This window comes from Cricetulus griseus, chromosome 2, assembly GCF_003668045.3.
Source record: "Cricetulus griseus strain 17A/GY chromosome 2, alternate assembly CriGri-PICRH-1.0, whole genome shotgun sequence".
Classification (NCBI taxonomy): Eukaryota; Metazoa; Chordata; class Mammalia; order Rodentia; family Cricetidae; genus Cricetulus; species Cricetulus griseus.
This window is the reverse complement of record NC_048595.1, coordinates 368,447,669-368,462,340: the sequence shown is the minus strand read 5'-3', so window position 1 is coordinate 368,462,340 and position 14,672 is coordinate 368,447,669. Positions and strand designations below refer to the sequence as shown.

At 49.1% G+C, this 14,672-nt stretch overlaps 1 protein-coding gene across 2 annotated transcripts in view; it reads right to left on the bottom strand.

Annotated features, from left to right (window-relative positions):
* Positions 1 to 14,672, bottom strand: part of Slc12a7 (solute carrier family 12 member 7) — a 54,800-nt gene that overhangs the window by 27,454 nt on the left and 12,674 nt on the right. For both annotated transcript variants that reach the window (XM_027400147.2, XM_035440651.1), the window contains exons 2-5: positions 5,990 to 6,084; positions 5,508 to 5,630; positions 1,529 to 1,675; positions 199 to 253 (exon numbers count right to left, since the gene is read on the bottom strand). In XM_027400147.2, the coding sequence (XP_027255948.1) occupies positions 199 to 253; positions 1,529 to 1,675; positions 5,508 to 5,630; positions 5,990 to 6,084 (420 nt within the window). The remainder of the gene's footprint in view (positions 1 to 198; positions 254 to 1,528; positions 1,676 to 5,507; positions 5,631 to 5,989; positions 6,085 to 14,672) is intronic.

Sequence of the window (14,672 nt, the reverse complement as noted above, 5' to 3'; positions counted from 1 at the left end):
GGCAGTGAGGGTGCGTCTACACCACAGCCTCTGGGGAGAGGGCCACTCTCTTCTCTCCATGGGCAGCACAATACCTAGTGCCATCCTGATGCAAACAGTTAATGTCACTGTCACATGAGCCTGGGGCAGTAAATGGCAACCACACACAAGTAGTTCTTGTTCTGTATGGTGAAGAGCCACAGGCGCTGGCACCCTCACCTGGGACCACACCGTTGGTAGCGATGGCACTCATAGAGATGGCAGTCAGCATTGTCTGCAAAGAAAAACAGCTCTTTCAGGAAGTGTGTGCCCCAAGATTCTCCAACATGCTGAGCCTAGGCTGCAGGCTTCTGACCTCAAAGGAGGCATGAAATGACTGGCTGTCAGTCCTTTCCTACTCAACCCACAAATCCATTCCCAAAAGTCACAGAAAACAGGCTTCAGACCCAGCACAGCACAGCCCTGAAAGCTGAATCTCATTCTAGGTGCCTGGCCCCTAAGGAGTCCCAATTATGTCTCTAATAACCCATGAGGCACCAGGGGGACACTTTAGATGTACATTCACCATGGCACAAGGAACCTCACCTTGTATCTACCCTCTGGCTCAACTAAGTTTATTTGTGGGTATCAGCAGTGCAAATAGCCACAATGAAGTGGGTGGCCAGACCTGAAGTGCCCACACAGAGTAACGAGAGGACAGTCCTGGAGTGGCCACATGGAATGAGGAAATACAGGCAAGTGCCCTAGGGTGGCTATGGCAGGAAAGACACATGAAGTGACCAGTTGGGAAGCATGGACTGGTGGCCTTGAGTAGCAAGACAGACTGACCAGTCAGGGGACAGGTGAACAGGCAGCCACAAGGAATGACCAGTCAAAGGACAGTGGGTACCCTAGGATAGACACTTAGGTATGCGCTATCAGGGAACAAGTGGTCATGTGACCTGGGGCAGGAGTTAAAGGGACTCCCATTCAATCATATTATTTGAATTCCTTCTAAAAAGGACCCTTGTCCTTTCAGGTGACACTTGGGTTAACTAAAACAAAATTATACTTCTCATCAGAGAAAGGTGACGGAGAGAAAGTAGGGCTGGTAGACAGACTGTGAGCAATAATCAAAGGTAAACCAGGCGTGCATGATAAAAAATGTCATTATAAATAAGGAGACATGCTGAAGGCAGGGATGAGTTGGTTCTGAGTTTATTCTTTCCCTCAAGCTTGGACTTGAACAAGTTACAGACCTGTGTCCCTGAAAATGCCCACAATCCTTTCAGGGTAGTCTTATCACAACCCAGTGAGAGGCCCCTGCCCCAGACTTCAGCCCTTGGTGTCCCCAGAAGTACAAATGCCACCCCTATAGATACAGCTAAATAAAGTCCTCAGACTAGTGGGAAACCCAGCCTTTGCCAGCCCAACTTTCCCAAGACCTCTGCAGCAGGTTGTTTCTAGAGGGGGACCTACAGGACAGGCCTGGATTCCCCAAAAGTAGTCTCTCAGGGCCCCCAGTACCAGCTCCTCAGAAACTGTGCCAGGACTAGCTGAGAACACTCACACAGGTACAGCACATGGACACGATGAGGAAGGACTCCAGAACACCAGCTGCCCCCACAATCCAGGTCAGGCGCAGGAAAAGAATGACACCCAAGATGTTCTGCAGGCAGGGCAGGTAGACTCCAATGAAGGTGCCCATGCGTGGGGCCTGGAACACAGAAAGATATGTCCGAGGAGGCTCACAGTCTATATCCAGTAACCCAGCCTGGAACCCTACCCATGCTTCCATTTGGAGGTCACAGGAACAGAGGAATCAGGGAGGAACACAGTGGCCATACAGTGAAGCTACAAGGATAGCAAAGATGCCTGACAAAAACCCATGTCCCAGATAAGATGAGGTTCCCTAGTTCTAGAGTGGACCCCAGTCATCTAGGGCATTGAGCTGGAAGGAAGTAAAATCATACTAGGCAGGGCACAGGAAAAAGCCTCCTATTTGTAGAAAGTATTTTAAAGTGTGTTGCATGTGTTTATGCTGTGGAATATTTGTTTATAATGTGAAGATGTTTTGCATTCTTTTATGTTGCATTTGTTTGACTCTGTGAAGCTGTGCTACTTTGCCTGTTTGAAACACCTAATTGGTCTAATAAAGACCTGAATGGCTGATAGCAAGGCAGGAGGAAGAAAAGGCAGACAGATGGAGAAAATAAATGGGAGGAGAAACTGAGAGGAGGAAGGAGCAAGAGAACAAGGAGAGGAGGATGCTAGAGACCAGCCAGACACCAGAGTAAAAGTGAAAGTCAGATACACAGAAGTAAGAAAAGGAAAAAGCTCAGAGGCAAATGGTAGGCAGGATAATTTAAGTTTAAAAAAAAAAAAAAGCTGGCTAAAAACAAGCCAAGCTAAGCTAAGGCCAGGCATTCATAAAAAATAATAAGACTCTGTGTGTAATTTATTTGGCAGCTGGGTGGCAGGCCCCTTGAAGAGCCAAAAAAGTAAAGAGTAAGGGAAAAACAACAACAATAAGAACCCAACTAAATCTCCTGGCTCTGCTTTCCTACTGGGAAGAAGAATCAGAGTGGAAAGTTTGGAAGAGTGAGATAGAATCCCTGCTGTATCTGTGAGGCAAGCTAGGGGCCTGAGTCTTGGTGCCAGGAAGCTTGAGAAATGAAAGAGAGGCGGCCAGAGAGGCGCTAGATGCAGGTGAGGCTGCCTATAAGTTCAAGAGTCTCATTGTAATACGATAGGGAACAGACTAGAGATTTGGAGACATAACAGCTAAGAAGCCAGACCCCAACACAAAGGAGGGTCATCTCAGTTTAGGCGAACACAGAATGAGCATGGAGGATTGGCTTGAGCACATTCCCTATGGACAATGACCACAAGGATGTTACAGAGCGTGCTCACACAGAAGCCTGATAGAGACCAGACAGGGAGAGCCCAGCAGCTGAATGAAGAGTGGTACTGAATGGCTGTGCTTAGCCAGAGAGTAGACTCCAAGAACAAACTGACCACCGAAACAACCTGAAAAGACAGAGTGGCAGCTCAGGCATGCAGATGGCCCTCCCACAGAGAGCCACCCAGGGCAGGGCAGCCTGAATTCTACCAATTGGAGGCCAGAGGTCTCACAGGGAGATAGAATGTGTGGAAAGCTCTGGGTTTGAAAGCTGGAAGCCTCATCACACTGAAGGGAGGGATATAGCAAGAAAGAGACTAGGCCTTGACCTCATGCCCTCCCTTGTCTTTGAGGTCTGGACTATGCATTCTGGGGGCAGAAGTCTTGTGGGTTTGAATTCTGCAAGCTGGCAGATGGATAAATGCCTTTGGAACTGTTTATTTTAAGAAGTGTTTTATCTTTAATTATGTATGTGCATGTATATATGTGTTGGTATATGCACCTGAGTGCAAGTACCCAGAGAGGACAGAAGAGGGCATTGGATTCCTTGGAAATGGAGTTATAGATGGTGGTGAGTTGCCCAACACAGGTCTTCTGAAAGAGTAGCAATCACCCTTACCTGCTGAGCCCCCTCTCCAAACCATCTTTTAGATTTTTCAGTTAAATAAAAAATTAATTAAATTAAAGAATTAAAGACCACAGCGTGAGGTGGACATCAGAGACAGCCCATAGAAGAATGGCAGAAAACAACCTGTCTAGGCAGGTCATTGCTGGGCCAGATCACATGGCTTAGCTTCAGATCCCACTGAGACACAGGCTCAGGTACTAGTTGTTTCCCCAGTACCCTAGTGCCTGGAGGGTCCCAGATCCTTCTAAAGGGGATGGCCAACCCTGAATTCTGAGCTTTGTTCAGAACCTGTTTGTAGCCCAGAAGACAGCTCAAAGGAAAGTGATGCCTGTCTCTGGGGACAAGCTTCTGTGACATCAAAGGGGACACCAGGGTCAGGCTCTACTCATCCTGTCCTGTCAACCCAATAGATCTCTAAGTAGGGCAGCTGTTCACTTCCAACCAAGATAAGCACCTCCACTGTGGGCGTAATACTTCAACTGAAATCCAGTCCAGGAGCCATGTCCCCAAGGGGAACACTGACCCGAGAATTATCTTATGTTGGGTTGGGGTGAAATATACTAAGGCATACTAAGCACAAACTCCCCAACCTGGATGCTCTGCTTGCAAGGACAGGCTCTTTCCACAGTGCCCTGGGGGAGGGGGAATGCCAAACCTGCTGGGCTCTACTCTTGGGTAATAAGAACTAAACTGTGGGATCAACTTGAGCAGTGCCTTGGTTGAGTAGAGTTGAGGCTGTGGGTCAATTCTAAGATGCAGTCAGAGTAGAGTCTATTCCCTGGCACAGGCCAAGTTCTCCTTGGACACAAATCCCAGTGGACAAAGGAGATGGACAAATGGACAAGGAAGGCCTGAGGTTTCTGAGGCCCAAGAGCCTTTTGTGCCATGAGGCAGTGACGGGAACATAAGTAAACCCCCAAAATGCATGAGTCACAAGCCTACCACTGCAGCCACTAAATTCTCCTGTGTAGACCCTCATTCAGCACATTTGGGCAGCTGTGACTTTGCCACTTCAGCAGGGTCAGCAGGCCCAGAGGATCTGGGAAGGGAAAGGGAAAGGCATGGGCCAGAGAACACTTCTGAGGAAGCCACTGCCCCATTGCCAGTAAAACACCCAGTTAACCTTAGCCCTGTCCCCAAAGACTACAGGCCCCAGATCTGATAAGCAATGAACGTCATGAAAACCTACAACACAGTACTGACTCCACTGTGCTCACACCAGGAGGGAAAGGCAGCAGCCAATGCCACTCTGTGGCCTGACCTCCCCAGAGCCATAGTCATGCTGGGCTCTGCCCATGGGAAGCACCTAGGAAGCAGCTGCATGTGACAAACAGGGTAGACACAAAGGAAGAGGTGGAGGGCAGATGAGCTAGCTGTCACCCAACTTGACAGGTGTCACAGGAATGAACACCTTCACTTGTGTTCACCAGCATTGGACTCCTTCCTCCAGAGAAAGCTGGGGCCTTTGGGAGGTAGAACAAAGGGGGAATAAAAATCAAAGTCTTTAGAGAAGGTTTTAAACCAGACACAGTGGCACCTGTAATCCCGATACCTGGAAGCTGAGGCAGAACTGCTGTGAGTTCTAAGCCAACTTTGGGCAACATATTGAGTTCCAGGTCAGCCTGGGTTCCAGAGTAAGACTGTCCCCAAAAAACACACATGCCACAACCAAATAACAAATAAAATGACACAAAAAGTCAGTTCTCTGACAGACCTCAGGCAGGGCTTAGTGCCTCCTCTACTCTCTGGAGCTGTGTGGCCCCACAGACACCTCCTCAGAGTGGGCAGGGCAGCCAGCATTGGACCTCTAGGACCTTGTTTCTTCCTCACCCAAGTTTGAGGGTCACCCAAAAGCACAGGACTCTGGAGGGGTCCATTGAGACACAGTACCAGAAAAATGAAGACTGGCCAAGCCTCATGAAGAAAAAGGGTAGGTTTGATATGAAAGTCTGGCAAGAGTCTTGTTCTCCAACTAGAAAATTCCAAGACTGCTATCCACACAGAGGGCAGCATGGGTACCTTGATCTCCCGCCTCCGGCTGTCCTCATCTTCCTCATGCTCCACCACACCCTGGCTGAGGTTGGTATAGTTGGCCAGCTTGTTCAGCAGTGATGACACCATGGGATTGCTGTCCATCTCTTCCTAATGAGTACAAGGCATCAGATAGGTAGGAACCAGCCTCATCAATATCCCAGGGCAACAGGTTAACAGTCTAGCAGGTACCTCTGTTCCAGCGTTGTGTGGAATCTAAGAGCCACAGTCAAGGTGCATGGAAGCCCCCAGATCTGTGTGCCCCAAGACACCTGCCCAGCAAGTCTGGTATCAGAAATCAGGGGTTCTGAGAGGCTCCCCAAGGCTTCAGAAACTATAAGAAATGCACCTGGCCAAGTGGATCCCAGGCAGATGCATCCTGCTCCTTCGTCAGGGCCCAGGCTACCTGCCCAGGATTCAGGAGATGACTACTCCTTTACTTTTTCACATGGAAAGTAAAATAAAATTACCTCAAAAAGTGCCATGTTCTTCCCCTCGAAGTAGCTCTCTCTTTCCACCTCCACATTATTGATGAATGGGCTGTTCTCCCTGGGGTTTCCATCTCCTGTGGAAGACAAACAGGTCAGTCTCAGAAAGAAGTGGCAGAAGGCGAGCATGCAGCTCTGGGAGGCAGGCATCAGGCACTGTGTCCCACAGTCATCAGTCCCCAGCTGTAGCCCTGGCTAAAGATACCGTTTATCTAAGCTTCCTCTCTGCCCACATGCCCATGGCCCCCAAGTGTCTGTGTGCCCCCAACCTGTAATTTAGTGTAAAATCAAGCGTCAGCCCATTTGTCCACACTGCCTACTGAGGGCTCAAAGTCTACCCCCATTAGTAGGAGAACCTGCTGGCCCTCCCTGTGCACACCACCATTTCAGAAGGACTTTCTGCTGTGGGACCTGAAAGGCCAGGGCTGAACACTGGCATCCAGGTTGAGTGGTACCCTATGTATCTCTATGTGGGAAATAGAGAGGTATCACCCAAACTGCAGAGAACACTGGTTGTTCAGGATCCCTGGCCACAAGACAGCTGGGATTCTCAGCCGAGAGGCAGGCATGGCCACACAGTCAGCATTCTCAGACCACCCACAAATGAGCCTTCCTGTGTCCTCACAGGTGACAGGATGCCAACACCTGGGCGCATCTTCCCTTGCTTCTGGCCTCTGACCCTAAAGGTGCCTACCCCATCCACTCCCAGGGCCACCTTCATAGCGCAATATGATTCCGGGAAGGACACCTGTCCTGAATCACAGCTCCCCAGTCCCAATACTTCAGCACAGCCCGTCTCCAATGTGCAGACCCTGAGTCAGGGAGTGGTCAGAACAGTAAGTATAGGGCTCTGTTTTCTGATTTCTTCCCTGTCAGGTCCTGGCACACAGGGCATGCCTCATGCTGCCAGGTTCCTAGACAAGTCCTTTCTGTCTCAGTTTCTACATGACATGGGACTGAGGTATGTACTGGGTTATGGCCTTGCTGATGACTCCAGGGGCTCAGAACAAAGCTGGTCAGCCCAGGAACACACTATGTAGTCACTTACAAACTTAGGCCAAGCTGGACCACACAGGGAGGTTACCGCAGAAGTGGGTGGCACACAAAGTGGATCCTCCTCATGGGAGGAGGGCCCCACAGAGGAGGGCTTCGTGGGAAAAGATGGGCAGCACTTCTCTGGCGCCCCTGTACCTTATCATGGTCTAGGGGGCCATGACTCAACTCTGGCTTGAAACATCTTATGCGAATGATATAGGGAAGTCAGAGAGCTGCCACAAGTAGCCTCAGGGGTCTAGCGGAGTAAGAACAAGTAGGGTGTAATATGGGGACAGAAAAAAAAAATCAACAACAAGCTCAGCAAACGGGGGGGGGGGGGGGGGGGGGGGCAGTGTGATGTCAACAGGTTAGGCCCCAGTGAGGCCTACACTAGCATCCTACAAGGGAGTTTGCAGCTTGGTAGCTAGCCCTTGAAGGCCCTTCTACAACTATCCTCATCAGGCAGGATTCTCAAGTTCTGCTTCTTCTACACATCCAGAGTCAATTCAAAGCCCTTGACAGGGAGGACCAGTAACCAGTTTAATCTTACGGCCTCTAGGATGAGAAGAGCACATCTCAGGGGCTTTGCTTCCTGAACAGAGTTCCAAGGTCTTGGGCACACGGCCTGGATATCTTATGTTCCAGATGCACAAGGATGTAGACATTTGCTCAGCCACAGAGGACATGGAACTATAGGTGGACATCCACTGAGGGATAAGCAGGGACCCCAAGGCATTGAAGCCAGAAGTCTTCAGAAAGGGAGCATCCTTGAAGGAAGCCGAAGGCAACTGTTGGTGGGTGACCTCTCCTCTTGGAGCCCAGGTCATCTCTTGGCAGTAAGGCTCAGAACCTCAGATGACAGAAACAAAGAACTTCATGGGAACCAAGAATGGAGTCCTGATGTTATGGGTTTGAGTCCCCTGCACTGGTGTCTGGAACCATCGTCTGATCCCTGAGCATATCATGGGCTAGCAGCATAGTGTAGAGATGACTGGGAGCAGGGCAATGATTTTTTTATTTGTACTTTTCCAAGCAAGCTACTTGGAAGGAGGAACCAGGTAAACGAACTCTGACCCACCTCCAGTTGAGGAACAGAAAGTTACATTATGATCCCCTTTTGGGTTCCACAAACTATGTATGTGATACTTCTGGGGACAACGATCTTAAAAGCTAAGAACTTCATGAACAGATTGGCCCCATTAAAGACTAAAGCCCTCTTTGAGAGAGGACACACACATACACCAAGGTTTGTTTTGTTTTGTTTTGACAGGAGCTTTGAATTTCAAATTCCTCAAATCCCAAAGGATTATGCTGGCCTTCCGGACACACACACACACACACACACACCTCCTACCCTATTATCTAGTTCAGACCATGGGTTACCACCACCAATCTGGGTAACACCTGAACAGAAGAGACTGACGCAGTTCCCTGAAGCTCACTGGGCCCTTTCTGTCTCAGGATACACCTGACCCAGGTTCTAGTCACAAACTCCAATAATCAAGGTCATCAGGGACCAGGGAACAAAGGAATGCAAAGTGTTCTGCCCTGAATTTAACTAGGACCCCAAAAGTGTAGCATCTAATACATATGCAAAACCAAAGCACGGGGAGAAACCTTTGTTAGGGCCCACAGCCCAGAAGTGGCTTTGTTCTAATCAGAGATTCCCCTTGCCAGTACTCACACAGATACTACAAGCTCCCCTGGTGTCCCTCTTTTTCCTAATTCACAGCCCTTAGCCTCCCCCAGAGATCACCAAGGAACTGCAGTAAGGTAGGAACATAACTGGATGATAGTCATCTGCTGAAAACTCATGGGGCAGCATAGACAGCTGAGAACACCAGGCACACTGTGCCTGTCGGCAGTGTCTAATAGGACAGGAGCTCTGGGGACACAGAGGGATATAAATAGCAAGGCACAGCCCCACCCAGAGACCAGCCCTGCAAACCTTGTGCCTTCTGTATACACTATTCTCCCTAGTGGGGACCTCACACCCTTCAAGTTCCACTCACATCAGGACCTTAGAGCAAGTAGGAGGAGACAGGATTTGTATGCCACACCATGGACTGAAACTGAAAGCATGGCTGGCTGGTCCTTCACTGGATGACTAGGAAGCTGGGGACAGAGTGAGGTCTGCAGACCCACCTATGCATACATGCTCACCCTTGCATAACCATGCAGAGCCTTTCACACAAGTAAGAGCTTATAAGCCAAGGTGCAACCTCCCTGGGTACCCATCAAACCCATCCCTGATACCACACAGAGAGACCAGGCCAGCATCATGCAAATCAGCCCCCTTCCATCTGGAGGCAAGAGCCTGCACTCTCAGCTATCCCCAGTGTGGGGTCTCCTCCAGCTTCAAATCTTACATGCAGCAGATACAAGACAGTCAAAAGGACAGATGAAGGGGCACCGAAGGACACAGGGGAGGTGGATCATGGCAAGGCAGAAACTCATCAGGCATGAGACCCTGGCCAGGAGAGAGCAGAACATAGCTGAAATCTTTAGAACAACTCCCAAAACTCCATCCCACAGTGTCCTGCTAAGACACTTCTGCCATACAGAAAGAAGACACAGAGCAAGCCATATGCCCTAGGAATGGAACTGAAATATAAGGTAGGTACTGGACTCACTGAAATGGTAAGCATAGGATGGAGTTCACAATACTGGATTTGTAGCAAGAGACACTGGGAAGACACTGGGTGTCCTTCAGGACTGCTCTGCACCACAGCACAGGGCTGCACAATGGAGGCATGGTGGAACTCCCCCTAGGTCACTCTGTTCCCACTGGGGCCCCCTCCCCATAGAAGCACATAACACCAGCCAAGGCACCAGCCATGGGGTCTCTGACCACAGCTCCCATGATGTCATTCTCAGAGACAGGCATACTTCAGTCAGTGTATATCCCTCTCCCAAAGTGACTCTTCCCAATCAGTCAAGGGTCTGTTCAAAAGGGAAAGTGATGTTCAGGCTGAGGTATCTTCTGCCATCTAGCAGCTACGACCACCCAAATAAGGATATGACATTCACAGTGAAGGAAGGAAAGGTGTGCAGGGCCAAGGAGCTTGACAGGGGAAGTACCCCAAACCTCTTCCCAAAGCCACTTAGCCACACTGAGTTGCTGGCTGCCATAGATGGGACACTGGATAAGCTCTAAATAGCCAGGAGCTGAGGTGGGGGGGGGGCACTGCATGTCTGCCTTTCCTCCCTGTCCCCTTGACCACCATGTAGTTGTCAGAGTAGTCAAACACAGAGATAGACATATGAGTGAAACACAAAGACCACCCTCAAGGGAGGGAACTGCCAGCACCACCCAGACAGCAGGCAGGCTGGCTGCAAATATGGTCCCTGGACTGACCTGCCCTCACCTCTTTCCAGACCACAAGGGTTCCAACTATGAGGTCAAGAGATGGTTCAACACTCTATGCACACTCTGTCAAGCCCTGCCCTCCTTCTGGAAAGTTCCATAATCCCTCAACTCAGCTCTGTTACACTTCTGGATGAGAATACCTGCTCTCTGCAGGCACAGCAGGCATAATCACACACAATCGCCCCAAAGGAAAGGGGTATAACCTAACTTTGAACCCACAGAAAGATTACACTATCCACCCTGAAACACTGTCCTCATCCTTAAGTTCCTTCTTCAGAGAGTATGGTAAACCATTCTAGAACAGCACCCTGTGTCTTCTGGATAAACATGATATAAACTTAGCACAGACCCAAGTATACTGTGGACAGTGGAGACCACTTTCTCCCCGTGGTGGTGGGGCGGGGGGGGGGGGATGAGCACTGAGGTGTCACACAACCGAAGCATGAGTGGAAACTCGGGGCTTCTTGGAGTGTGTGTACATGCTATCCACACGCATCCACATGTGTAGTTCCTGGCTCTGTCAGCTAACAGGCCAAGAAGCAGGGCACCCTAGCTCATTTTCCACTTAGACCATCTCAGGAGAACCATCAACTACAGGCCTAAGGCAGGAGGATGGATGCAGAGACTGAAAGTAACCAGAGAAGGTCAGTGACACATCAAAAGGCAAGAGGCACCATCTGGGTGGTCTCCTGTGACCACTTCTATGGTCTTCTAAGCATGACTGGAGTACAGGCACACACAGCCATGGAGACCTGCTGCAACCCCTTGGTGTACAGACCAATAGTCAGGCTAGAAGAAGAAACTGCCTTTGGAACCTGTGGCTGGGAGGCAACTGGGGGGCGGGGTACACAGCCTTGGGGGGCAGGGTACACAGCCTCTCGGGGCAGGCCCAGCTGAGTCATCAAGGTCACAGATATCACATCATAGTAAAGGATGGATGGATAATAAGCACTCCTGATCCTACGCATCAGTGGGGCATTCCCACCATGCTGCTATGCAGACCGTAGGGCCCACAGACACAAGCATGCTGTGTCCTGCTGCCTAAAAAGCAGAGGCAAGACAGGAAAGTTCTAGAATGAGGCAGGATAGCAGGCTTTCTGTAGTGACATCACAAGGCCACCAAGTGGTGAAACTCAAGTACGATCTTTGTCATGTGAACGCTAATACTCTCACCTGGTTGCTGCTACAAAGATTCTGGGGGGGGAGGGGGGGATACACTTTTTGGGAGACTATACCCCCCAAAAGGGCCTCACAGACTCTGTAGACTCTCAAACACGTCAGTTTAGGAACAAGTATGTGTGAGAAAGACAGACACAGGAGAAAGGAAAGAGAATATTTCAACATGGGAAGATGCCACGGGCAGAGAGGCACAGGAGAGATTTCTTTGTATTCTTACAATTTTCTGATGTCTGGAAATAAGTGAATACCAGGATTAAAGAAGCCAGATGTGGTGGCCTTAATCCCAGCATTTAGGAGGCAGAGGCAGGAAAAGTCTGTGATTTACAGGCCAGCCTGGTCTACACTACAAGTTGCAGGCCAGCCAGGGCTCCATAGTAAGAACCTGTTTTGAAAACAAACAAAAAGCAGCAAATACAAATGCAACACACCCTGGTGTCACCAGCTCTGAGGACACAGAGGGCCAGGGTGTGACTCAAAGCCTGACTACCTGCAGAGGGTCAGGAGATAGGTTTCAGGTTCTACCTCAGATGCTCAGATGGAGCCAACTCAAGCTCATGACCTTGAACGAAGTCTCTGCTGCTCACCTTGAGCTTAGCTCAGGTTGCCAGTCTCCAGGGAGAGGAGGAACGACATGGAAGGACACCGAAGGGTAAGAGCTATTCAGAAGCCACTTCTCCGGCCTACACCCACAGCCTGCCTTTAGGAGTCACCCGCCTGGGTCGTTCACAAAGTGCATAAGGTCATTATGAACCTTCGTAGTAACCGGCATTCTCAAGAAACTTAACTGACCAGAAACACAGGCACAGCAGCAATCAGATCACTCATCTAAGGAGGTGTCACTCCCACAGCCTGACCAACACTCCGGGGTAGAGGGGGCACTAGTGCCCTGCACTCACTTGGTGGTAAGATTCTTGTGACGCTGAGGACTAGACGACATTTAAACAACCTGTACAATGGGATGATTGTACAGGATGGCCAAGGCTGCTAAAGCTGGAAAAAATATAAGGACACAAACAAAAGCTGGGGAGACTGGGGTGAACATGACACACAGCCTCAACCTGGCTCACAGAAAACCATCCACTATGGTGGCTCATACAGTGTGGCTTCTGTACTCTGACTTTTCATTTTATCACTTATCAAAGTAATGTATGAGTGCACAGCACAGAAACATACACACACACACACACACACACACACACACACACACACACACACACACACAAATACTTAATAGCAAAACACATCAGAGTTTTAGTAAATCCCTCCAGTTGGGGCTGCACTGGAAACATGTAAGCCTACAAACGACCACAGCAGTCTCTCTAGTCTCCAAGTCTCATACCAGCTTTTTGTTTTGTTTTTGTTTTTCGATACAGGGTTTCCCTGTATAGCTTTGAAGCCTGTCCTGGAACTAGCTTTTGTAGACCAGGCTGGTCTTGAACTCACAGATCTACCTGCCTCTGCCCCCCAAGTGCACCACCACCACCCAGCCCAACTCTTTTTTTTTTTTTTTTAAGGACACATCCCATCATCAATGGCCAAGCAAATATTCCAGAGAGCTCTGTCTGGGCAGACAGGAAGAGAGTATCAGCTGGGGTCACACCTGACTCAAACAGATGGGAAGTATTTATGGCACCTCATCCACAGGGCAGTGAGAGGGCACCCAAGGGTCCTCCCTGCCTAATTCCACCAGAGTTAAGAGATAATTAAGAAATCAAACTGGGGCTGGAGAGATGGAGAGATGGCTCAGAGGTTAAGAGCACCGACTGCTCTTCCAGAGGTCCTGAGTTCAATTCCCAGCAACCACATGGTGTCTCACAACCATCCATTATGAGATTTGGTGCCCTCTTCTGGTGTGCAGATATATATGGAAGCAGAATGTTGTATACATAATGAATAAAATCTTTAAAAAAAAAAAACTGAGAAAGCTTTAAAAAAAAAAAAAAGAAATCAAACATTTCCCTTTGAGAAGTACACCTGCATTTACATGAAAATACCACGTTCCATTTTATCACCTAGATAGACTGTTCATTTTTAGATCTTCCCTAATTACTTTTATATATAGATAGCCTTAATTCTGAATCATATTTTTGAGATACTATGTTATACTTGAAAGTCTACACAAAGGAAACATCGATTTAAACACACACACACACACACACACACACACACAGAGGCACGCATGTGCACAGAGCTCAGGAGTCACCAGGCCTTCCCAGCCTAGCTAACCATTCCACATACACAGAGGCTATGACCACAGTGCTGCTGATAGAGGGGTGCCCACATATTACTAGAGCTGAAAACTGTTGAGCACCGAGGCAAAACTGCCTGAGGTGGCACATCTTTGTCTGTCTCTGTCTCTCTGTCAGTCAGTCAATCATAGCAACTAGAAACATCTCAGGCAGAGGACAGCCGAGTATGCAGCTGCCAAGGAGGCAGAGGGACGGCACGTTGAGGAATGGACACTAGGTCAGGGTACCTGCGGCCAGCCAAGCATATAAACACAGGCCTCACCACCAGCTGGGAGAAAACCCATACGCCAGGACTCTGCAGGGAGAAGCCAGGCAGATTCTCTCCACCTGTGGATAAGATGTGGCCAGGTCAAAAAACCACAAGGCTAATTAATTAACACAGCCAACCTTTTCTCCCACGATAGGGAGACAAACTCATTTCTGATCAGCCTCCACACTTATGGATTAGAAGTGATCAACTTCCCTCATCTACAGAAATACTTTTAAAAACCTGTCCACTTCACACCCTGCCTGCCATTTACTCCATGACAGAACAACTAGAAAGAGCTCACTTGGAAGTTAGGGCAGACTGAGCCCAGACCCTCCATAGCTGAGATGCATCAAAATTTAGAAAATTACAAAGCCATGGACTCCCTCTGAATGCAGAACGGGGAGACAGAATGGCACCACTTAGGGACAACCTTGGGTCTGTAAGGGCGGGGTAATGAGACACAGGTGCAGATAAGTCAGTCACCCCCCCCTTCTTTTTTTTTTTTTTTTTTGCCTCACAGTGACTATCTCTACCAGCTGCTTCTGTCTCTAAGAAATATGACAAAGCCTAGTGGTAGTGGCA